We start from the raw sequence: 23,309 nt of genomic DNA, 5'->3' as shown, positions 1-23,309 counted from the left end.
TGGTTGCAGGTAGCCTCGTGGTTCAGCCCTTCAGTCAAAGAGCCTAGCCTTTCACTTAATCTGGAACCCAGCACAGCAAACAACCCTCCTGGTCCAACACCTGCTTTCACCCAGCGCATCAAGGAAGTTCACAAGCTGGCCCACCCCACCTGCAACCATTATTCCGAGCTATATTGCCTTTGAACTGGATTTAACTTTCCTGGCTAAAAACCTTGGCAGGCCTCCAGGACTCTGCCTAATCGCCTTCTAAGCCAGAGGTTGTGGCCACATCTCGTGGCAGCGAATTCCACCAGCTAATTATGTGTGGTGTGAAGAAGCGCTGTCTTGCTCTACCGTCAAACAACCATGTCTTTGGTTGACCCCGAGTTCTAGCATTCTTAGAGAGGAAGGGGAAATTCTCCCTTCCTTTCTACAAAACCATTCATGATTTTATCAACCTCTGTCATGCGCCCACTTAGCACTCTCTTAAAAAAAAAAAGCCAAACGCTTTCCTTGTAGATAATGTTTCCTAACACCTCGATAAATTGGGATGTGCTTTTTTCATAATTGTACGAAATAAATCAAATACCTGGTCCCATGATTTTTATGTAAGGGTCTTATATAAGTCTGGTGGCTTTATTTTCAATCCATTTCCGAGATGGATTTTATCTTTTCCCTATCTCCATTGAATGCTTAGTTAATATTTTCACTGAGCAGTGCACCACAGCTCCAATATTATTTTTTTCTGGAAAGTGACGATCAGTTTCGATGTCATCATATGATGTCATATTTGAAGTTTTGGGTTTTGCCCCAGTGTGCATCTCTTTACATTTAGTGGCAAATCTCATTTGCGATTTTTACTGTTCATTTGTCCAGTTTCTAACGATTGCTTTAGAAATCAAAAGCCGGCGCTTTCCCGATCATCAATAGTTACTCGTTGTTGACTTCAGATCTTGTAGTACACGTTAAATAGCACCGGTTCCAATACAGATCCCTGAGAGATCCTAATGTTCGCATCTCTTCATTGTGCAAATGGTCCATTAATTCCAGTCCTCCGCTTCCTGTTCTTTAACCGAGACTAATCCGCGAGATGACCAAGCTTATTATCCCATGCTGCTAAATTTACTCGGAAGTACCGGGAGACTGAAAAACCTAAATGATCATCTCCAACTCCCTTAATTCAACGAGTCTACTTCAAGTATGGCTAACACTGGACCCAAAGTTTTCTCTCTCTCTGCATGCCTAAATTCACAATTTCTATCAGATTACTTCCCACTCACATATTTGTTGGCACACACAAATAATCCTTTTGCAGAAGCCTTGCTAATTCTTCCTCCACAAGGCTTCTTCTTCTGTATCTTGAATTATGGTTCGCATCATTTCCCGAAGAACAGATGTTTACACTGGCAGGTCTGTAATTTCCCAATCCTCTGACATCCCACTAATTGTTTTTAAAATCGGCGTTAGCTTGACTATCTTTCAGTTCACTGGTAAGGCGGCCAGTTTTAGTGTTGGAATGCTTTTTTGTGGTCGTTACATGATCATCAATTTCACGTTTGACTTAGTCCCTCTTCCTACATTAAAAAACTAAACTCTGACAAATATTGCTCTGTTGGCAACAACGGGGCTCGGGCCAGTGTCACGTAGACCCATTTCTGGGGATAATGGAAACGTTAGACCTTCACTTCACAGCCGGTTACCTCCATTTGCCAATCTACAGAAACCCCTTGGGATGGGGAAAGAGAGGCGATGGTTCTCCCAGAACGTGGCAGCAGAAATGCCTCCTTCCGTGCCCGTTTGATTTCCACTCACTTGAAGCGAGAACTTGGGCCGGCCTGGGCAGAGAGCGCGCGGGGGGCGCCTCGGGCTTCCATTGGGGCCGAGCGCTCTTCCCTCCAGGGGCAACTCACAAGCCTCTAGGTCGGGAACTGCTTGGTGCCTCCCTTGAACTTTCGGCGCTAGTCCAAGAAATGTCACCAGAAACAGCCAATCAGACTGGCCTTTTATTTCTGCGGTGCTCCCAAAGGAGGCAGAAAGTCTTGAAGGGAGAGGTACCTCTGGCAGGCTCCAGTGCAGCGCCTCCGCGCCTGCCTGCCTTCCGCCCGCTCCTCCTCGGCCCCACCTTCCCGCCCGCCCGTCCCCCGCGGCGCTTCCTTCTCCCCGGCCTCGCTTCCCTCCCTCCCCCCCCCCGGCCTTCCCTTGAAGACCTGCTAAACTGAGCTAATTTTAATTGCATGTTTCAACTTCGCTAATTAAATCGAGGGGGCTAATTAAAAGTGACTAAGGAACAGTTTTCAGCAGAGGGGCTTCTCCCGCTCGCCGCGCGCAAATCTTCCCCGCAGCCAGAACCGGAGAAGCCAGCGGCTCCTCGGCGAAGCGCCCCCTTCCTGGGCTCTCCAGCCGCGGCGGGGAGGCGAAGGCGCCTCTCCTTCCCGCTCCCCCTCCCTTCTCGGCGGGGGAGCCCGCCCTCGGCCGTGCCCTTCCTGCAGCCTCTCCGGCTGGGCCGCGGCCTGAGCTGGCAGCGCCCCCTCGCCCCGTCCTCCGGCGCAGCTTCCTGGCCTGGCCACGCGAGCGCCCACCGGCGCCTCCAGTTTCGCGCCGAGGGAGCCCGCCTGCGCCGGGCGGCCCGGGCCTAACTCCAGCCCGGCTGCCCCCAGGCCAAGAGGAGCGCGTTGCCCGGCGTCAGGGGTGAATCTTGACCCCACCCCACCCCTTAAAAAGCCTTGGATTAATTCAGAGCAGAATAAAAAGTTATGGAGAGCCATGGGGGGAGAGTTGGCCCCTGGCACCCTCCTATTGCACCCGCCTCCTAAAAGGAGAGAGTGAGGGAAAGAGGCAGGGTAAGGCCCGTCTCTCCCCCACCCAATTTTTTCTGCTACTTTCCTGACCCATAGAGGCGCCAGCACCCTTCCCCAGGATCCCCTGTACATTTTCTTCCCCACCTGAATGCCTGTTTATTTCTTCAGCCACTGCCTCCTGTTTCCACCAACTCCACTTTCTTCCCCGTCCTACAGTAAGGCTTTTTCCTAAAGCATATGCTAACCTTGATCCCTCAGCCCTCCCTCAGCAAGTGCTCCTTTAAATAGAAGCACTTCTATATATCCCTCCAGCTGAAGGCCCTCCCTCATGCCATAAACTCGCAGCAGAAAATTTGGAGACAATCTTTCCCAGTTCTACACATTTCCTGCAGGCAACAGAGACTGGCTCTCAAGCACTGGAGTGTTTGAGGTAAGGGCACAATTCACCTGGGTGTGTTATTAGTATATTAATTGTTTTAACATTTAGTTTATCTTGCTTTTTAAAAAAAGTTTGTCAAGTGATTGAGTTTTAGTTGCTGTACCTCTTTGGATAATTGCTTTTTTAATACCAGCAAAAATGGTATTATATCTTTAGAATTATGCCAACTTTATTAGCAGTAGTGATGGTGGTAGTATTAAATAGCAACCCATTTATCACATAGAAAATCATTAAGAGATGCACACAGATTGCATCCGACAGTACTACACAGCCATTCACAGAGGACCGCTGGTTACAATCTGATTAATACGCAGTGAACAAATTAATGGATTAGCTACAGCAATTAATCGGCTTGCCTCCCCTCTCTGCTGCACCAGAACACAAGTTCATCACCAACAGTGCAAAACCAGTGTAGAATACCACCCCCATCTTGGGAAGTTTGTGATGAAATACCCATTGATTTGCGTTGGGCTGGATTGCACCCAGGCATAGTTTTATCTGGTGTCTTTTAAAACCAGCCATTTTTTTCTTAGACTCAGAAAGCTCTAGGCTTTTCTCTGCCTCTGACTTGCCACCATGACAAAAGTCCCACCTGCCACAGTGGAGTTTGCAGGGCCCTTTGCACAGAGCTCCCCCAAATTCCTCTCCAGGCATTGCAGTCTCCAGGCTCCATTGGCTTTCCCTGGAGGCCAACTTGGTAAATATTAAAAGAGCCCCTTTAAACAAACAGGCTCACCTTTAAAGACAAGTGCTCCTATAGAATAAGGCCCTGCGTGCTAATTGAGGGATCACCAGGGAGGCAGGGGCTAGGAAAGGGCCTGACCAGCATTCCCACAGCTATTGTATGGATTTTTAGGCTCTTAAAGAACCGTTCCCTTTCTCTCCCTTTTTATTTCCCAGCCCCTTGGGCCTGGATTAAAGTGACAGACAATTTTCCCTTCGCACCTTATTGATGCTTAAATGCACTTTGAGGTGATGTGAATAGGGCGGAGTGGGGAGGAGGGGAGGGGAGAGAGAGCTCTGTGAGAACACAATCAAGTGTGTGTGTTTGGGAGAACTACAAAGCTATCCACGCTTGAAGGTGGAACAGAAGCAACAGTTTGGGTACAAAGTATTACAGCAAAGGCTGGGAATTGGCTGTGGGCTTTAGTGCCCTTGGTTCCCCCCCCCCGCCCCCTTCTTCTTTTTACTCCGCAAAGGCCTCAGATGCATCCAAAGCAGCCTAAGAGGCGGCATTAAGGACAACTTTCCTGGGTCAGACCACAAGCCCATCATGCCGACTCTTCGGTCTGAAACAGTGGCCGGCGCAACATGCAGTAAGGGAGCTTCTTCCCACACTGTAGAGTAAACTGAAGTGTGAAAATAAGGCATCTGGGCAAGGAGATAACGTTTGGCATTCAGGGAGGAAGAAAGTAGAGAGATTACTGTTTGTGTAGTAGAAGGACCTGGTTTCCGAAGCATCTATGGCTAAAGGGTTTTAGGTAGCTGGGCAAGGAAGGACATCTCCACTGTCAGAGTTATTAATCCTAAAGGGTGAGGTGGACTAATATCCTACTCAGTATGGGAAAGCAGCCTTTGGGATCCTTGTCTATGCCAGCTAGAGGGGAAATGTGCCTAAACACTGGCATTCTTGCACATTCCACGCAAAGGTGTAGGAAATGTGAAAGAAAGGGAGTTGGAAATAAAGTATCTTTCTCGCTGGTCTCCAGCAGAAAGCAACGGATATTGACCAAGCTGTGTTTGAAACTTTTCAGTTGAATGCACATTCTCTAATATCACTTTGTCAGTTACTTCAGCCATTTAAGGAACAACTTAAACACTGTCTGCCATCTCTTCACATGTTGCAACAGTAAGTCCACTTGAGTCCTTATTTCCTGAAAGCGAACAAAAAAACATGAATTTATTTTAATCCAAACACACACAACGAGGCGTGTCATATTAATGGTTTTATGCATCTATTATACGACGTATCCAGATAACACATGTATATGCTGTCTGAGTAGAATTCTTAATTTTTTTTAGTTCTATTGGTACTGAAGCAGTTCCATATTCCTGATTAATGTTGGGTCTTTACAGCTGTATCCTGTTTAAGATGAGGGAGACCTGAACAGGAAACTATTGTTCTGTGGGTGGATGCACCACGTATTTGCAAAATGCAGTGCAACATTCTCTATCCCTTATATAACTCTCAGGTGTCAGTATTGTGCCGTCCACTTTTGAATTCATTGGTTAAAAAACCCCTAGGCATTTGCTCACTGAACTTGCACTGCAGTGATAAGTCAATTCCCCAAACCACTCTTCTATTAGACAAAGGAGGTTCTTAGAAGAAGAGGCTAGGGTAAGAAACCCACCTGGAATTTTTTCATTCTAAGTAGAGGCATGTTACACTGTGTGTGTGTGTGTGGATTTTGTACAGTATATACTCACGAGTACTTCTATTATTAGTTCACATAGTCTGAATCCTGCCCTCTCCGCCCATAAAATAAAATACTAGACTGAGAGAGCTGGTATCATCTGACTCACTTAGACACTGGATGCCTGCCTCTCATGACAACAGGAGTCACCCTAAAATCCACAATATGCCTCTTTACAGGATCAATGTTGCCAGATCAAATATCTCAAAATCGGGATACAATGTAGTGTCAGTAGTCAGGCATAGGACAGGAAGATCACCCTTAGTGAACTCAATACATATGTATATTAGATATATATATTTAATGACAGAGATCAGAAACATCCTGTGATACTAGTGTGCTGACATCACAGGGAAATCCAAATGCGGCTGACCTCCATCTTATCATGTGAGTCCATACTGTGTAATAACCCAACCTCCCCGCCCCAGGTAGGCAATTTTGTGGCAAGCCAAGCAGAAAACGGAGGAAAAGCAGCACTTCCCTCATTTGTGAGAGGCTCATTAGCAGAGCTCTTCTTGGAGTCTAATGATCGGAGCCCTTTTAAATGATATTTTATATTATCCCTACCCTTCTTGCTAACTTCAAACATGTGTTTTGTTTTGTTTCTTAAAAGGATCCGCTGGGTTCTTTTTTTGTTTTGTTTTGTTTTTGCTTGTTTTGTTTTGTTTCAGGTAAAACCCAATCATTAAAATTCAGCCCCCGTCTCTTGCATCTGCTTCGTCTTTGCCAAATGAATTGCAGGGTGAGAGAAAAGCGATTGCATTCAAATCACAGATGGGGTGCAGGTTTTTGGAAGAAATTTGAGAAACACCATTGTCCCGAATCAAAACTCAGTCCTTTGCTCCACAAAGGGGGTTGCTTTAAGCCCTCCGAGTTCTATGGCACTTGTTTTTTAAACTTTCAGGGTCTCACACAATGGCCTGCCACCTAAATGTCACAACCACTCTAATTCCAAGTGTGTCTCTTTCACTTAAAAAAAAAATTGGGTGGAGGCAGCAAAATCGAGGGGAGTGAAGGGCAGAATCATCACGCACAAGTTTCCCCTTCATTGCCAGGCCATGGTCTGTTGGTAGGAACTGGGTGAAGTGGGATCCAATGCTTGAGTCAAAGTTGACCAACGGACAATGACCCTACCTTTGAAGGACATTCTTCACAGGATTCACAAGGTAATGTGATTGAAAGTACTTTATATGAGCCAGCCCTGAAGGAGATGCAGCACTAAGAAAGGAAGAGAGCATCTCTAGGCATGTGCAAGATGCATCTCCCAATGCAATGACTAGCCAGTAGCAACTCCCCACCCCCAGTTGACTCTTGGCATGCATGTGTGCATGCGCACACACAGAGACAAGGTGAGCCTTTCTCACTACTCAGGTGCCCACAGTGGAACTGGGCTTATTATTCAAAGTTGAAAGAGTAAGGCCAGATTGTATCTCCATCCTAAAATGTTTATGAAGGAGCAGGTGTATCCTAACAGGCATCTAGGCACTACAATTCACCTCAATTTATGGAATCCAACAGTTACTTAATTTGCAGCAAAAGAAGGATGGGCACTTTATCATTAGCAATTAGTTGATATCACAGTGGCACCAAGGTTGTAAGAGATCTATTGGTGTGGCAGCACACATACTTCGAAACTCCCTGCCTGTTGACATTAGGCAGGTGCTCTTTTTGAAGTCTGTCAAAAACATTTTTGTCTAGGCAAGCCTATCCAGAGATATAGAATGATGATGTGTGTTTTAATCAGTTTATTAAGCTTATTGATGATAATGTTTTTAAATATTCTAAATAGGTTTTTTTTAAACTGTATTTTACGGATAATTTTATTCTCTTTTATTCTCTTTACGGATAATTTTTATTCTCTGTAAACCACATTGGGGTTTTATGATAACCAAGTAGTATATAAATCTTATGAAGTAAAAAACTTAGTAGAGAAGGACAAGTTGGGATGGTAGAATTGGAACCTGAATTTCACATACAGCTTGGTGGACACTGAGGGTTGAAGGTCTCAGGTTTGATCCTTGGCATCGTCATTTAAAAGGGACCCAGGCAGCTTATGTCTGAGATCCTGAAGGTTTACTTACTGCTAGTCAGAAGACTGGGGAAAGATGGGCCAATGGTTTGATGTTATAAAGCAGCCTCCTATGTTTATCAGTGCCTGTACATCAGGGACTTCTGAATGAAAGCTTAAGAGTGATGGTGAAGCTATTCACTAAAATAAGGGGCAGATAATAACTTGTTCCAGGTAATTTCACTGGGATTTTGAGAGCCTCTCTTGTTCCTATTCTACATAACACACCTAAAGGTAAAGGGACCCCTGACCATTAGGTCCAGTCACAGACAACTCTGGGGTTGTGGCGCTCATCTTGCTTTACTGGCCGAGGGAGCCGACGTACAGCTTCCGGGTCATGTGGCCAGCATGACTAAGCCACTTCTGGCGAACCAGAGCAGCGCACAGAAGTGCCGTTTACATTCCCGCCAGAGTGGTACCTATTTATCTACTTGCACTTGACGTGCTTTCGAACTGCTAGGTTGGCAGGAGCAGGGACTGTGCAACGGGAGCTCACCCCGTCGCAGGGATTTGAACCGCCGACCTTCTGATCGACAAGCCCTAGGCTCTGTGGTTTAGACCACAGCGCCACCCGCATCCCTTCATAACACACCTACTCACATAGTAATTGTTGCCCCAGTAACTCTCAGGGCATTAAACATTCTCCAGGAATGTGATGGATAAACACCACCACCATGTGCACTTAAATAAGAATTTCTTGCTAGAAGATGCAGATGTAAAACATCATTTTTGAGCATATACTTTCCTAAACCCTAAGAAAAGCCCATTCTTTCTGAGTTAGATAAATCATTCCAGTTCATGGCATGTATAGCTGACTCTCATCTGATGGTCCTTTAACAGAGGAGATTGTTTATTTTGCTTGCAGGGGTGGAGGCAGAAGCGAGAATGTTTTCAGAAAGATGGGGAAGTTGAAGGCAATGATGAAAGGGAAATTTGATCCGATGGGGGCACAATGGAGTGTGTGTGTCTGTGTGTCTGTGTGTCTGTGTGTCTGCTGTTGGGGTGGATGCTAGGCGGGGCTTGCTTCATTTGCCTTGCAAGTGGTCTGATGCAACAACACCACCACCTATCTTTGCTTGTGGGCAGTGGCTCATGCAAAGTGCCAGGTTCTGTGCTGTGGTCTAGATTCTGTGCAACAGGGGAGCACACAGAAGCATACAGAACACCACAGGCCTGATCATTATATTTTCAATTATACTAAATCCTTTTGGGCTCGGGGCACCTGAGAATTAGTAGCTCCTTCTCTTTAACATCCACATATGCCAAGGGGGGGGGTTGAGGAAGCCACTGCACAGATATATGGTTCCACTTTACAGAAGGTAGATTGTAGCTCTGTACATGTGTGTATGGGGGGGGGCAGGGGGGAGAATTGTTTATTTAATTAGAACCCATTAGGTGCTTCTCTTTTTGCACCATGCTCTCCATTGCTATGTTTAATGCTGGTTTTAGTTGTTTGTTGGACTTTCTGCTTTGCCTCTTGTTTTGTTGTTTATGTTTAAGGGGTTTAACAATTGTGCATTGTATCTTATTGTCTGTGTAAACTTGGCAAATTTCGATAGATGGGCTGAATAAACATGATATGAATGAATGAAACTGGGAGCCACAGGTAATTGTCTGAAAGAGCAAGGCAATCCACTACCTAATCCAAGGATTGCTTAGCATCAGTATTGATTGGGGGTTCCTTGCTCTTTCAGACACACACTCACTGGTTTCTGAGAAAGTTTAGCTCTTTGTGAATACGAACTTCTTGGTTCCCTCAGATGTGAATCCCAGGGAAAATTTCAGGCTTATGATGAAGACTTGACCAGGTAGGAAGTGAAGGCATTTGAAATATCCAGTTAACGCCTGGTGCCTTAAACGAGAGGCTGCATCTTACAAGAAGTGTTATGCAAGCACTATAATAATTTGGGTGCAGAGTTCCTCATAAATGCCAGTAACCTTAAAGAAAATACAAGTAAAGATAAGCTAATTAATTGTTCAATAAGCTAATGAATTGTTCAGTAATTTAATTCAGTGTTTTTGCCTAATTTTTGACAGCAGTTGCTAGATCAACATTGCAACAATAGCAAACACTACCAAACAGTGTTCCCTGTGTAATGCAATTTCATTCTGAACTAAGGAGCACCATTATATTCAATGGAACGGTGAGGTTCTTAAATGAGACCTCCCTTGAAGCAAATGGATATTTGTAATCCTATACTCTAGGAAAGGGGGGGATTGAAAGCTTGGTTTCTCAGCAGCATCATATTGGGTGTGTGGCTCTCTAGATCAGCTCTTCTAAGAGGATTGCTGTCCTGTGCATTCCTGAGGCATAGAGGGTGAGCTGGAGGCATTCTCCGCCCCCCCTCCCACCCTTCACCCCCCAACACAAACAGAAGTTGAGAAGATGAGACACCCTTATTTGGGGCACAGCTGTTTAAGATGTAAAGACGCTTTAAGCATTTGGGAGCTCCTGCTTATAGCTCTGAGAAAGTAAACTTTGAATGACCCTCCAGGTTAGTTTAGTCTGGGATCTGAGAGCTGAAGGGTGGTAGAACCAGACTATGGGTTTTCCCGCCAACAAAGTGGGGGTGGGGGTCGTATCACTTCCCCTGGAAATGTGTGTTATCTTTAGGGCTGGGCAGCCCCCCGCCCAGGCAGAAATTGACAGAAGTCTTTTCTTCCAGCAGGGAAGGCTGTCCAGGAGCGAGGAACAAGGCACATTTTGTTGTATAGTTGTGCAATGCACAGAGAGAGGCCTGCTCTCTCCTAGCACAGCAGAGCATAAAACGAAGCAGGGTGTTTTCTGATCTCTCTCCTTATCCACCCATCAAAAATGTGTGCACATGTAGGCTGAGGGTGTCATTTCATGACCAGAAGTCCATGCTAAAATATAAACACAAGGCGCTGCCAGACAGCATGCTTTCCTATGTGTTATATTAAAATTTGAGGGCAAACGTTCACCTTTTGGTCTGTTATGCTCTTGAGCAACTGGGTCAGCATTCCTTTCTCCCGATCTCAGCGTTCTGCCTCCCCACCCTCATCCCAGCAGCCACAGGGACCTAGCTGGTAGCAATTATTCTTACTAGATCTTTTACCTGCCCTTCACTGAAGAGTCCAAGGGTGGGTTACAGCAATATAGAGGTACAGCTTTAAAAATGGTTTTAAACAAATGCATGCCACCTGAAGCCGCAGTTAATCTAGAACAATGACCTGAATGATACCCTACACTGGACTGATTTTTGAAAGATAACCTGCATAACTTTGTCTCTTTGATAAGGTCCCACTTCCCCCTGCCACTCAGCACCCAGGCCATATCCACACTGCCTGCAGTTTGAGGCTTCATGGGAGAAATAGCTCTCTTTTAAACAGCAGTTATACAGTGCATGAGAAAGAATACAGAATCCAAGCAAAAGAAGAGGAACCATTCAGCATGGGTGGGCCTCACTCCAAACTAGCAGCCAGTAGTGATTCATAAACAAGTACCAAACGAAGGATAATGACGTCCTGTAGAGTAATTTTCAGGATCTCTTGAGACTAAATTCCACAGTGTAAAAGTTGTTAATCAGTTCCAAAATGGCAGCTTCATACTGGAGCCTGGCTCTGAAGTATGGAGTCGCCATACTCCAACAATAAAGTTTGTTTGTTGGTTTGTTGCACTTACTGGTCACCTTCTTTATTACAAAAAGTAAGCCTAAGTGACTTACAATAAAATACAAAAAAAGAAAATCCAATCTAAAATTAAAACAACAGAAAAGCAAAAAATATTCATATACATAAAAGGCAGTCCAACACATCCCACCAACTAAAGGAGGCCACAATATCTAAAACTTTACAAATTACAGGCCAAAAGCATGGCTGAAAAGCAATGTTTTTTCCTGGTGCCTAAAAGCAGCCATTGATGGTGCCAGGCATGCTTCTCTGGGGAGAGCATTTTGTAAGTAGGGAACCACCACTAAAAAGGCCTATTATCATGTTGTCAAGAGAGGGCACATAGAGGAAGACCTCAAATGATAAATGCAGGGTCCAGGTTGGTCCAGGGAGAGTCCATTGTCAAGCTCCCACAACTACATGGCTACAAAGCAAAGGCTACAAAAACAAAAGAAAAATCTCTCTTGCTGAACAGTTTAGGGACAGATTTATCATTACATCTATTTCTGACATCCAAGTGTGAGTGCAGATGCTTACATAGCCAAAACAGCCCTACAGCCCCACAAAAGGGAGGTATTAGCAGGCTCAGCTGAGTCCTAGGGTTCACCAAAGTACAACAAAACTGTTGGAAAGGGCTGTGAGGTGGCCATGGAATGCAGACTATTTGTTTCATGTGGAAGAACCAGATAAGAAGGGGAATCAAATGGAGTATTATGGAGGGGGCATGGCTGCATCACCTGACTGGAATAGTGAGCAGGAGAACTACACGCTGCAATGTTTTTTGTAGGTTCCAGTTGTGTTATGATCTGAAATTACATACATTTTTTCTAGCACAAATCCAAGAGTTGCAAAGTGAGTCTTTAATAAGAGTCCATTACCTCCTTTTTTAGAGTGAACTATGCTGAGTTTCCAATTTAAAAATCCCCTCACGTTGTGCTAATTTTAAATATAAGCATGAGCCTGAATAACGTCTAGTATATTTCTCTTGTTTCATTGGTAGAATATATGCCCCATGACATACTGAAATCCTGTATTTCTGAGGAAACTGGCTGCTAGTTTCATGCTCAGGTTCTGCAGGGACTTTCTCATTGGTCAGCCTTTCAAATAATAATTATTTTTAATGGTGCATTCAAATAAGGACATAACCAGAGCAGTTGATAGTTTAGCATTATCTGGAGCGGGGGATGTTCAGGCAATCATTTGCAGATTTACCTGTTACCTGTCATAAACATAATTTCCCTCTCCTGCTTTTATTGTTTTACTTCCTCCTCCTCCTCTTCTTCCTCCTCCTCCTTGTTGCAGTGACACCACTTTTATTTATTTATTTTGAACCCATTTTTCATTCATATCATTTCCCAAAGCAGGGCACAGTAAGATTCATATCATTTAATAAGATTTAAATAAGATTTAACCACTTGTTGAAAAGGGTTAGGTTCACAGATCTGTCACACTGTGATAGGAAGCTGATTTGAAAGCTTAGGAACTTCTATCCCAAATGCTTGTTTGGCAGTGGCCTCTAACCCAACAGATGCTGGGACCGCCCATTCGAGATGTGGCAAGTAACTGAAAAGAAAAGATCACAAAGGCAACTTTGCCTGTTCAATTACTTGAGAGGAAGCATGAGTCAAGCAGGGACTTGTTCATATCGAGCTAAAAGCAGGGGCCCATTGTCTTCCCCTTTTAGCTGCTGTCTCAATTTACCCGAGGCAGGAGAAAAAAGACTTGGTAGTTGAAGCAGCTCTAGCAACTTAGTGGAATGGCCTTTTCTGCTAAGGAGGATGTTGGGACCGCACGTCCCATAATTCCTATTGGAAAGTGTTAAAAACATGAGTGATGCAGGGTGAGACCAAAAGTCTGTCTTAGTGCAGCATCCTTTTTTCCACAATGGCTAGATACCCACAAGCAGGACAAGAGAGCAATAACCCTCTCCCACCATTGCTCCCTAGCAGCTGGTGTTCATAAGCATGCTGCCTCTACTCTGGAATTCCAATTGTATAATTGGAAGGGACCTTGAAAATCATCTCGTCAAACCTCCTGCTCCATGGTAGTTGGTAGTCTCAGTCCACTTCTTGGCAGGAAAGGAAGCTCTGCTGCCTTCACTTTCCCCTTCTTCTGACCTAGGAAATTTGAGAGGGTACTGGGGAGGGGCAAGATAAGGTGCTCAAGCATCCATTCATGTTCGTGTACCCTTGCTAGGAGTATATGCAAAAGGGCTCAAGCCCATTTGGGGGTAAACACAGTGGTCCTTGTGGAACCCTAGTTAACATTCCCGGATCTTTAAGGATGGGAACTAACTTAAGGAACTATCCTGAGCCTAGACTTTGAAGGTGTGCACTACCACCTTGAGTTTAGCTTGGAAGCAATAATAAGTAAGTAAGTAAGTAGTACATGCCTCTTGCAGGTAATGTAAGATATTAATCTGGCTGCTCCATTTTGGACTAGCTGCAATTTCTCAGTAGCCTTCAAGGGCAGCCCCTTGTAGAGCATGTTTCACACAATGCATTTGTGTCATCTTTAAAACTGGCACAAGCCCCTCTATCTGTTTAAGCAAGTGTAGGGAAACAAATACAGTCATATCTCGAGTTGAATGCGCTTCGGGTTGAGCGTGTTCGAGTTGCACTCCGCGGCAACCTGGAAGTAACGGAGCACATTACTTTTGGGTTTCGTCGCTCGCGCATGCGCAGACACTCAAAATGATGTCACATGCATGCGCGGAAGCGGCGGCACGCTCAGACACGCCGTCGCGTCTTGCATTCCGTTTGGGATGTGAACGGGGTTCTGGAATGGATCTCGTTCACATCCCGAGGTACCACTGTATTTTATTTAGTGACCCTCACATCAACCATTAACTGTTAACTTGTTATTTATTCAAATGTCTCAAAGGGCACATAAATTGGGCCAGGAAGAGCTTACCGATATCTCTGATTTTTACTATATGATAAAGAACTCAGAGGAAATATTTTCTAGTAATGGAAGTAGCTGTTAAATTTGCCATTCCATCTCTGGCAGCAAAATCTTTTGGGCCAACCCTAGTTGTTTACCATATACATATTTAGCCAGGTTTGTAGAGTTCAGATTAGATCCTTCCCCTTTCTTCCTTTCTTCCTGATTCCCAAGTGTAATATCAGGATTGTGTGGCTTGGTAGCAAACTTTGTAGGTTTGCTGTAGTCGGATGGGGGTATTTGAATTGTAGGAGAGTCACCCTGAGTGAGTCTACTTCAGACCGAGGTGAAAATTCTAAGGGTGTTGGTAGTTCAAGAATAGACAGATCAGTGGGGTTGCCTTTGGGGCCTGGAGACTGATCAGACTTCATCCAAAGGAGAAGGGTGTCTTGTGTGGTTCAGATAGCCATCTGGCCTTTCTGATAGACTGAGGAAACCTTTTGAGATTAGGTCCACTACAGTTAAAATGGAACAATGCTGTTTAGACTTCAGATGAGCACTTGGTATTATTAGCCAACAGAAATAAATGACTTGCAGTCTGGACAGGCCTCTTCACCAATGGACTTTTGGGGTTCCAAAATGTGTCTGGCTTCTGTCAAAAAGAGAAGTGACTTTTGGGGTTACATTGAGCATCTAGAGGAAATACAAGTTCTGCATTTTAGAAGATTATTAATAGCATTCAAATGGGATCCATATGACATACCACCTTAATTTCTATTCAGCCCAACCCCTTAAAAAAGCACAGCAAATACAGCAAGCCCGAAACCTATTGGTTTAGATACAAATATAAATTGCAACATCCACACTGAATGGATAAACAAAAGTAACATCATGAAACCGAGCAAGATTGAAAGCAACAGGCTCTTTCCATGAAAAAACCCTGAAATGATTTAAATAAATCTTAATATACCAATATGTTCCTGCAAGTTGGGTGTAGATCATTGACATTCAGGGTGAACATGGACTATAAAGCCTTCATTAAAAGACAAAGGCCCCCAAACAATGCTGATAGGTTTTAGATTTGATCTATTTTCATCCTTAATTTCCTGGCAGTTAGAGACTTAAAGCAGTTTGCCATCTGGTTACTTAAGGAGAGCCTACATCCATCGCTCCCAGCCTGTAATCTAAGATCTGCATTAGAGGTCTTGCCATGTGTGCCTATTGTGAAATCAGCATGGTCGATGAGCACACAAGACAGGGCTTTCTCATTGGTGGCTCCATTTTATGGAACTCTCTTCCAGTTAACATTTACTTGGCCCGCTGAGTTTTGGTATTCAATAAAGCCTTTAAATCTTATCTTTTTACTATTGCCTTTCTTTAAGATACAAGTGTAGCCAATGTACAACAAACTGCCAGTCTCCTCTGAGCAAGTGGAACTATACAAACACATAGAAGTATTTTCTGAGAGCTGCAACATATTTGCAACTTTCTGTGCAGTGTTGGAAAAACATTTTCCCAACCTCTTGCGCACAAACTTTGTGTAAAGTGGCTTAGGGCACAAAGGGAAGCTGAGCAGGTTCACTTCTGTCAAGTGGCTTGATGGAAGATTTCCTCTTGGTAACACGAGGGAAGAAAGGTGGAATATAATGTAGCAAATAAAATAAATAAAAGCCTAGCTTTGTTTTGCTTTTTTTTTTTAAAAGACACCCTCTTATTAAAATATGCATTTCCCCCTCCATGGAGCTGAGCTTAATGCAGGACTTTGTATAATACGAAATGACCCATACCAAGATAGCAACAATTCTGAGTAGATGCACACTTCACTTTCTGAGTGCATCTTGAAGCTCAGTTAAAACGTTGCTTATTTGCAAAACACCAGAAAATACAGGAGGAGAATTGATGATGTGTATGTTGGAATAGGTGGCAGGCTTGTGATATGCAGAATTCCAAAATAAGTTCAGAAGCACATCCCTCTACTGGTGAGTTGAACTGACCAGTTGCCAATACAGTGGTACAGTACTTCGGGTTACATACGATTCAGGTTACAGACGCTTCAGATTACAGACTCCGCTAACCCAGAAATAGTACCTCGGGTTAAGAACTTTGCTTCAGGATGAGAACAGAAATCATGCTCCGGTGGCGCGGCAGCAGCAGGAGGCCCCATTAGCTTAAGTGGTGCTTCAGGTTAAGAACAGTTTCAGGTTAAGAACGGACCTCCAAAACGAATTAAATACTTAACCTGAGGTACCACTGTACACATTTATTGCTACTTAAGTACTGTATTTTTCGCTCCATAAGACACACTTTTTCCCTCCTAAAAAGTAAGGGGAAATGTGTGTGCGTCTTATGGAGCGAATGTAGGCGGGAGGCAGGCGGGAAAAGCCCCCAAGAGCTGCACACATGCTCCACGCGGCTCTTGCGGGATTTTCCCCGAGGAGGGAGAAGGGCAGCCTGTCACTGACGGGCTGTCCTCCCACCTCGTAGAAAAGCCAGCAAGGGCTGCGCTCCCTTTAAAGAGTGTGAGGCTCTTGTTGGCTTTTCTACAAGGTGGGGGAATTCCCCAACCTCTTGCAAAAGCCCCCAAGAGCCATGCACTCTTTAAAGAGCACCCGGCTCTTGCGGGCTTTTGTGGGAGGTGGGGGAAGGGACAGAGGGCAGCCCCTTAGTCCCTTCCCCCACCTCCTGGAAAAGCCCCCACCCCCACACAAGCCACGTGAAGCGTGTGTGCGGCTCTTGGGGGCTTTTCTCTGAGGAGGGAGAAGGTCAGCCCATCAGTGATGGGCTGCCCTTCTCCCTGCTTGGGGAAAAGCCTGCAAGCACCGCACACACGCTCCACGTGGCTCGGGAAAGGGAGTGCTGAGCAGAACCTGGGATGCATACAGGCTCTGCTCAGCGCTCCCTTTAAAAATATTTTTTTCTTGCATTCCCCCTCTAAAAACTAGGTGCGTCTTATGGCCAGGTGCATCTTATGGAGCGAAAAATACGGTACATTTAGGAATATTGCAGAAGACTGCAACAGGCTGGCCCCAAGAACATCAGTTTATTGAAACATAGCAAGGGATGTGTGCAAGAAAGCAGGTTTCGGCTTATGCAAAGGTAGATACAGATTTACATCTGGATACACACCTGCACTGCAAAAAATCAGAGCCTGCCAAATATTTGGAATTCCCCCTGGATTTTCCTCCCTGCAATACCCTTATGCTCCCCACAACCTACTGGGGGGCAGGATGGATGTTGTTGAGAAGCAGCACTGGGAATGGATGGCTGTGAGCAGGCTGGCAATGAGAACAGAAGCACTAGACCAGTGATGGCCAAACTTGGCCCTCCAGATGTTTTGGGACTACAACTCCCATCATCCCTAGCTAACAGGACCAGTGGTCAGGGATGATGGGAATTGTAGTCCCAAAACAGCTGGAGGGCCAAGTTTGGCCATCACTGCACTAGGCGGATCAGCAGTAACAGCCATGGGTGTAGCCAAGGGGGGGGCTGATGCCTATCTAAATCAGTAAAAACCAATACAAATCTGAGGTTCTACCCTCCAACAAAAGCCTACACCCCTAACAAAAATCCTGGCTACACCCATGGTAGAAGCCTCTGTCTTAATTGCCCTCAAAAGCTTTGTTGGGGCCCAGAGGCACCAGTGTTTTTCTTTTTAGTGCTGTGCCCTTTAAAAATGTATTTTTTTTGGGGGGGGGGGGAGTAGCCAACTAAGTAGTTCCACTAGTCAGTGTTTTAGCTGCACAGTGGAACTTCCTGCCCTCCTTTCTCTTTACACACACTGTAAATCTGCTCTGGAGGATTGGGGAAACAGATTTAAGGGATGGAACAGATTTAAGGGGTACAAGGAAGTTCCACTACACAGCTAAAACTCATTCAGCTGGCAGAACTGTTTACTTGTATTTGGGCCATATTATTTTAAGGGGGAGGTTGATGTAAGCAAATATCACACTGAATTGACTAGTTGAGTCTTTGTATGTAAATATGGATGCATGTTCCTGTCTGTGTCCAGCACACTGAAATGGTGCTCTTATCACAATACTTGTTTGTAAACTGTTTTGAGTAAAAACACATTTCGAAAGGTATGATACATAATTTTATTAGAAATTAAAAGAAGTAGTTGTGCAGAACTAGTGATGTGCAAGTAGAGCTGGACTGCAGCCCAGATCTAACATGCCAAACTGTTGCCTTGATAAAAATTATAAACAAACCCAAAGTATATGGGAATACACTATATTATACTTATATCCTCGTTGTGCCTTCAAAAGCCCCATCAAACACAAGGAAGGCTACACTGTTCATCCCTGGACTACTTAGTGTTTGATCTTTGAAAAAAGACATTATTTCTCTTAGTTATGGAGAGGAATGAAAGAACAACCATGGACTCTTCCAAGACAAAGGTAAACTAGATTTTAGTAGAAACTTCAGTGTAACTGCAAATTTATTTAATGTTTCTAATGTCACTGAAAAAGTACAATTTATGAAAGCTGTCGTCCTGTTCTGCTACATCTTTTTTTTTTTAAGGCGGTTCCATAAAAACTCACCCCCATTAAATGTAAAGAGTGTAGGTGAAGAGAATACAGAGGAGACATTTGGGTTTTGCATAACCTCTAATATCAGTTTAAACAGCAATGTAAAAATGAGGAGGTACATCGGAGGCAGCACTTGCTGCTGCCAGGGAGCCTCCCGCTTTCCCCATCATACTGAATGGGATAATAGACACAAAAAGGAACACTTTGTTACAAGTTTCCATTAATTGACAACAATAATGCCTTAAGATTTAATACTAATGCATTCAAGACATTAATGATAATCCATTAATATGAGGGACCTGACAATGTAAAAGTGGAATCAAAGATATGATCCACCGTAGCAATGTAACAGTTGGGTGGGGATAACAGCTTGCATATTGAATATAAAGGGCTGGTGAATTGATATCAGCAAAGAAACTGACTAATACGGTGGCTTTGAAACAGAGAAAAAATGGGCACATATAAAATTGTCATTAAATACTATTGCTACATGAACAACAAAGCAGCATTATGGGCCCATATTTTTGATTACAGAGGTTTGTGTTCCTAAAAATCCAAATGTTAGGAATAAACCAATCATTAGCAATATTTTATTTCAATAGGAAGATATGCATTCTTGCAGTCCTCCAAGACAATGCCTCATAGACTCAAAAGTGAACAGCAGGTGGAATTAATTTTACATGGAGAAAATTGCAACCGAATTGGCACAACAGAAGCCTACAGCCAATTTCATGCTGGATGTATACATTCACTAACCAACCAACCACACAGCATAAACATATCCACAAATTCAGATCAAGTTGTGGAAGAGTATAGGAAACTACCTTTAAAACCTCGAACTGCTATTCCTGTCAATCATTTGGGTGCATTTGCGACTTGATTATGAGATCATGCAAGATGAAAAGAAATAAGTAAACAAATGTTGATGTTGAGATGGGTAAAATGGAAGCATGGTATAAAATACGTCACAGGAAGATTAAACGATATTTAATAAATTAATAGGGAAATATGTAGCCAAAATATAAGAAATAAAGCTGAAGAAGATAAAAACAGCACGATGATCTCACAAATGAAACTTCTTATATAAGTTAAAGGTAATTTTAAAAATATTCTATACAATTATCTGGTTTCCACATCACATTAAACCATACATAAAAATGAAAATGCAGTGTGCTGGTGCATAGCACTGGAAAATTCTCCTCTGCTTCTGCTACACTGCTGGAAAAACAAGCCAGAATTTAGAGAGAAACAAACTGTGAACCTAGGTTTGGATGTCACAGCAAGTCAGAACCTGGCTTGTTTCGTAGTGGCATGGCAGCAGCAGGAGCAGGGGAGGAACAGAGCAAGAACGTTTGAGCACCATGCACTAGCATGCTGCATGTTCACATTAAACCATTAATGTGATGTGAAAACCATGCTAATGCATATCAATATTTCAGCAAGCCCACTCATTAGAAGTATGGTTGACAACAATCTAAATGAACATTTGCAGATGAATGCTAATTAAGCGCACAATTCAGAATCCACTTCAGAGAAAATTTTGATGCAGAAACAAGTGGTAGACCACAGTTCCATTCATTCCATTGGAAGGGTTAAGCATGACCTTAACTGTCTCTAATTAAACTGCATGGGGCTTTTAACTTGGAATAGATTTCATTCTTCCTACTTATGTATGGAATTTGTTTTTTACATTTCTTCTGTTTGCAACTTGTATAGCTTTTCAATTAAGGTAAGAAGCTGGATCTTTCCAATACATTCCATACTGTCTAATGTTGAGTTTCATGTACTGTGGGGGGGGGCATGAAATAGTGTGACATGAATACATCACTGTATGTCCTGTGTGGATTCACTAACGTAATTGTTTTAGAAGACTCCCCCATCCACATTTTGCATTTTTGGTAAAAAATAATATATTGGCTTTACTAGCCACCTTATAATCATACACTAGTTTCATATATCCAACATTCTGAAAAGCAGAACACCACTGACAATGTTTATACGTTTGTTTCTGATTCATATTAAATCTTCATACTTGGATACAATCTTGGGTTATATGCAGAAAAACCAATGATCTGTTTAGTAGTTGATGTTTCTGTGGTGCTCTCAAATGCTATACCCTAACCTAGATTTTTGTTGCTTTTTAAAAAAACCAAAAAGCTTATAAAATTATTTTGATACAATTTTAGGCAGCAGGTATAGTTGGGTTGGTTTGTATAATTCAGGCTTCAGAACCAGTTCCCTGGGTACACATTATTCAGGATCAATAATGAAAATGCAATGAGGAAGATTTCTTAATACACTGTAATTTTACATTTTTATTGTTTGGTGAAATAAACAAGGTGCTTTAAAACAGCAGAAAAAAAATACAAACAAGTGCCAGAATGAAAGGAAGCAAAAAGGAAATAAAGGGCAGAGAGAAGGGTTCCTGTAATTTCTTCCACAATGATGAGCAAAAAATAAAATAAAATGTGTGTTTGCTATTTGAAACACTTTTAGAGGCTGGTAGTCAATGTCAACTTATTACTGAACTATCAGCTAGATACCAGTTATTTAGCACTGGCTCATTTCTGAACATTATTTAGATATTCACATCATCAGCAGTTCAGCACACTGCAGTGTAATGGAAAGTACTCCCTAAACTGAATTGGAACTGAGATCCAAAAGGGAAAAAAGGTAAATAAATATCTTGCATATATGTCAAACTATATTCTCCAAACAAAACCTTACATCTTATGAAAGGAGTCAGAAAGTACCAACAAAACAAAACAAAACAAGGTTTCTGCTTTCTACTACTATAATACTGTTAAATCTCCAAGGCTGAAAATGTCCCATGTGTTGATTTTCTGCCTTTTTTAAAAAATTAGGTGGTGAAGTAGAAATTCAAACACAGGAAGAAAATGCATATATATGAGAGCACTGGTTCACCGAAATATCAAATATACAGTATTCTAGTGTCAAAAGTACAGGCAGAAATGTCCAAGAATTCTTGGTGAAAAGGGGGTAATTGAGGAGTAAAAATTCTACTTGACAATCACTCACATTTTAACAGTGCATTAATTATAACAAAAGCCAGATGGTAAGTGAGCAACAGAGTCATAGTGTTCAGTGTTTACTGCAGAATATTTCTTTTCTGCTCATTTAAATGAGGTTGGAAACATATACTCATGTATGGAAAACTTTTAAGGAGCTATGTTTATTCTTCCTTTCCGGCTTCTTGAAAGAGGCAGAGTTGTGACATTGATTTTTGAGTTAAATGACAGTACACGGTGATTTGGATAAAGCGTTCACCGTGCCTCGTTCATTATCAAAGGATTGCTTAGTCCTCCAATCTGGCTCGATCTATTCTTTTGCCTCTAGGAAAAGTGTTTCTTGAGGGTACAATTTTAATTCCAGTAATGATTTATTTGGATCCAGCTGGGTCACCTGTGAAGACAAAAAAATAAGAGGAAAAAACATGAAAAAACAAGTACAGGTAGCCGTCATATACATTTTCAAAAGCAGACTGATAACTATTTTAGGGCCTTTTAATTTTTTTACTTATAACATTCAGGAAAATAGCATCAATTCATACATAAGAATATGTATATATTTGCAATGGGCTGCAAGAAAGATAGGTTTATTATAAGTTGCATTTTGTATCACCTGGCAAAAGGTCTCTTATTTTCTTTATTTAGAGAATCTATCAGCATTTGTCAATACAGATGTTATGTTTATGAGATTATTGGAATCTTACAGGTACACAGGACAGAAACGACATGCCTAGCACTTTTTTCTATATAGACCCAAAATACTCACTTAATTTAATTGATGTTTCAAATATGTAAATGGCTTAGACATCCTCTAATAATTGCAATTTGATTTTGCAGTGCATTGCAGAGAGCATGTCACCTATGTACAGTGGAACCTCGGATTGCGGACGTAATCCGTGATGGAGGCACGTCCACAACCTGCAGCGTTCGCATCCTGAAGCGCCGCGTCTGCGCAGGCATGATTTGGCGTTTCTGCGCATGCGGCGAAACCCGGAAGTAACCCGTTCCCGTACTCCTGTTTTCCCGCAGTCCGCAACCCGAAAACACGTAACCTGAAGTGGCTGTAACATTACGTATGACAGTAATTGACAAATCCATTTCAGCTCACTCCATACTTAAATTCCATTGACTTTCTTTCCCCAGTAGTGCTTGGATATGATTATATTTTCCAAGTTTAAAATCTGGGCTTGAAAAGATATATTTCTGGAAACTCTACTGCATAATAGGAGAGTGATTTAATTGTTTATCCACACCTGTGAAACCATACTGTATGATTTACCAACAATTGCTGTCTAGTGAAACACATACATTAGAAAGGAGCACAGCTGCACTACAATATGCATGTACACTTTTGTGTAGAAGTATACAGTATACCTTCCCAGCAATTACAATTTGAGCTTTTAGGATAGGGTCTCACCTGAAAACATTAAATACATGTTTTGTTAGACCAGATTGCCATTCCCCCCTCTCCCGCTCATACTCTGTATGCAAAACTTGTTTTCACTGGCAGACTGTACATGGGCAGTGAATTGTGGGATGA

At 42.9% G+C, this 23,309-nt stretch overlaps 1 protein-coding gene and 1 long non-coding RNA gene across 5 annotated transcripts in view; one reads left to right on the top strand and one right to left on the bottom strand.

The window, feature by feature from the left end:
• Window positions 1-2,174: 2,174 nt before the first annotated feature.
• LOC309534566 overlaps window positions 2,175-23,309 on the top strand; it is a 46,953-nt gene continuing 25,818 nt past the window's right edge. For all 4 annotated transcript variants that reach the window (XR_014220773.1, XR_014220774.1, XR_014220775.1 and 1 more), the window contains exon 1: window positions 2,175-3,207. This is a non-coding gene — a long non-coding RNA (uncharacterized lncRNA). The remainder of the gene's footprint in view (window positions 3,208-23,309) is intronic.
• Window positions 19,317-23,309, bottom strand: part of FAF1 (Fas associated factor 1) — a 169,589-nt gene continuing 165,596 nt past the window's right edge. The window contains exon 19 of the mRNA XM_082226741.1: window positions 19,317-22,163. Coding sequence (XP_082082867.1) covers window positions 22,080-22,163 — 84 coding nt within the window. The 3' untranslated portion in view covers window positions 19,317-22,079. The remainder of the gene's footprint in view (window positions 22,164-23,309) is intronic.

Source organism: Podarcis vaucheri, assembly GCF_965113315.1.
Source record: "Podarcis vaucheri genome assembly, chromosome: 6".
In the NCBI taxonomy this organism is placed as follows: Eukaryota; Metazoa; Chordata; class Lepidosauria; order Squamata; family Lacertidae; genus Podarcis; species Podarcis vaucheri.
This window is presented reverse-complemented; position numbering and strand designations above follow the sequence as displayed.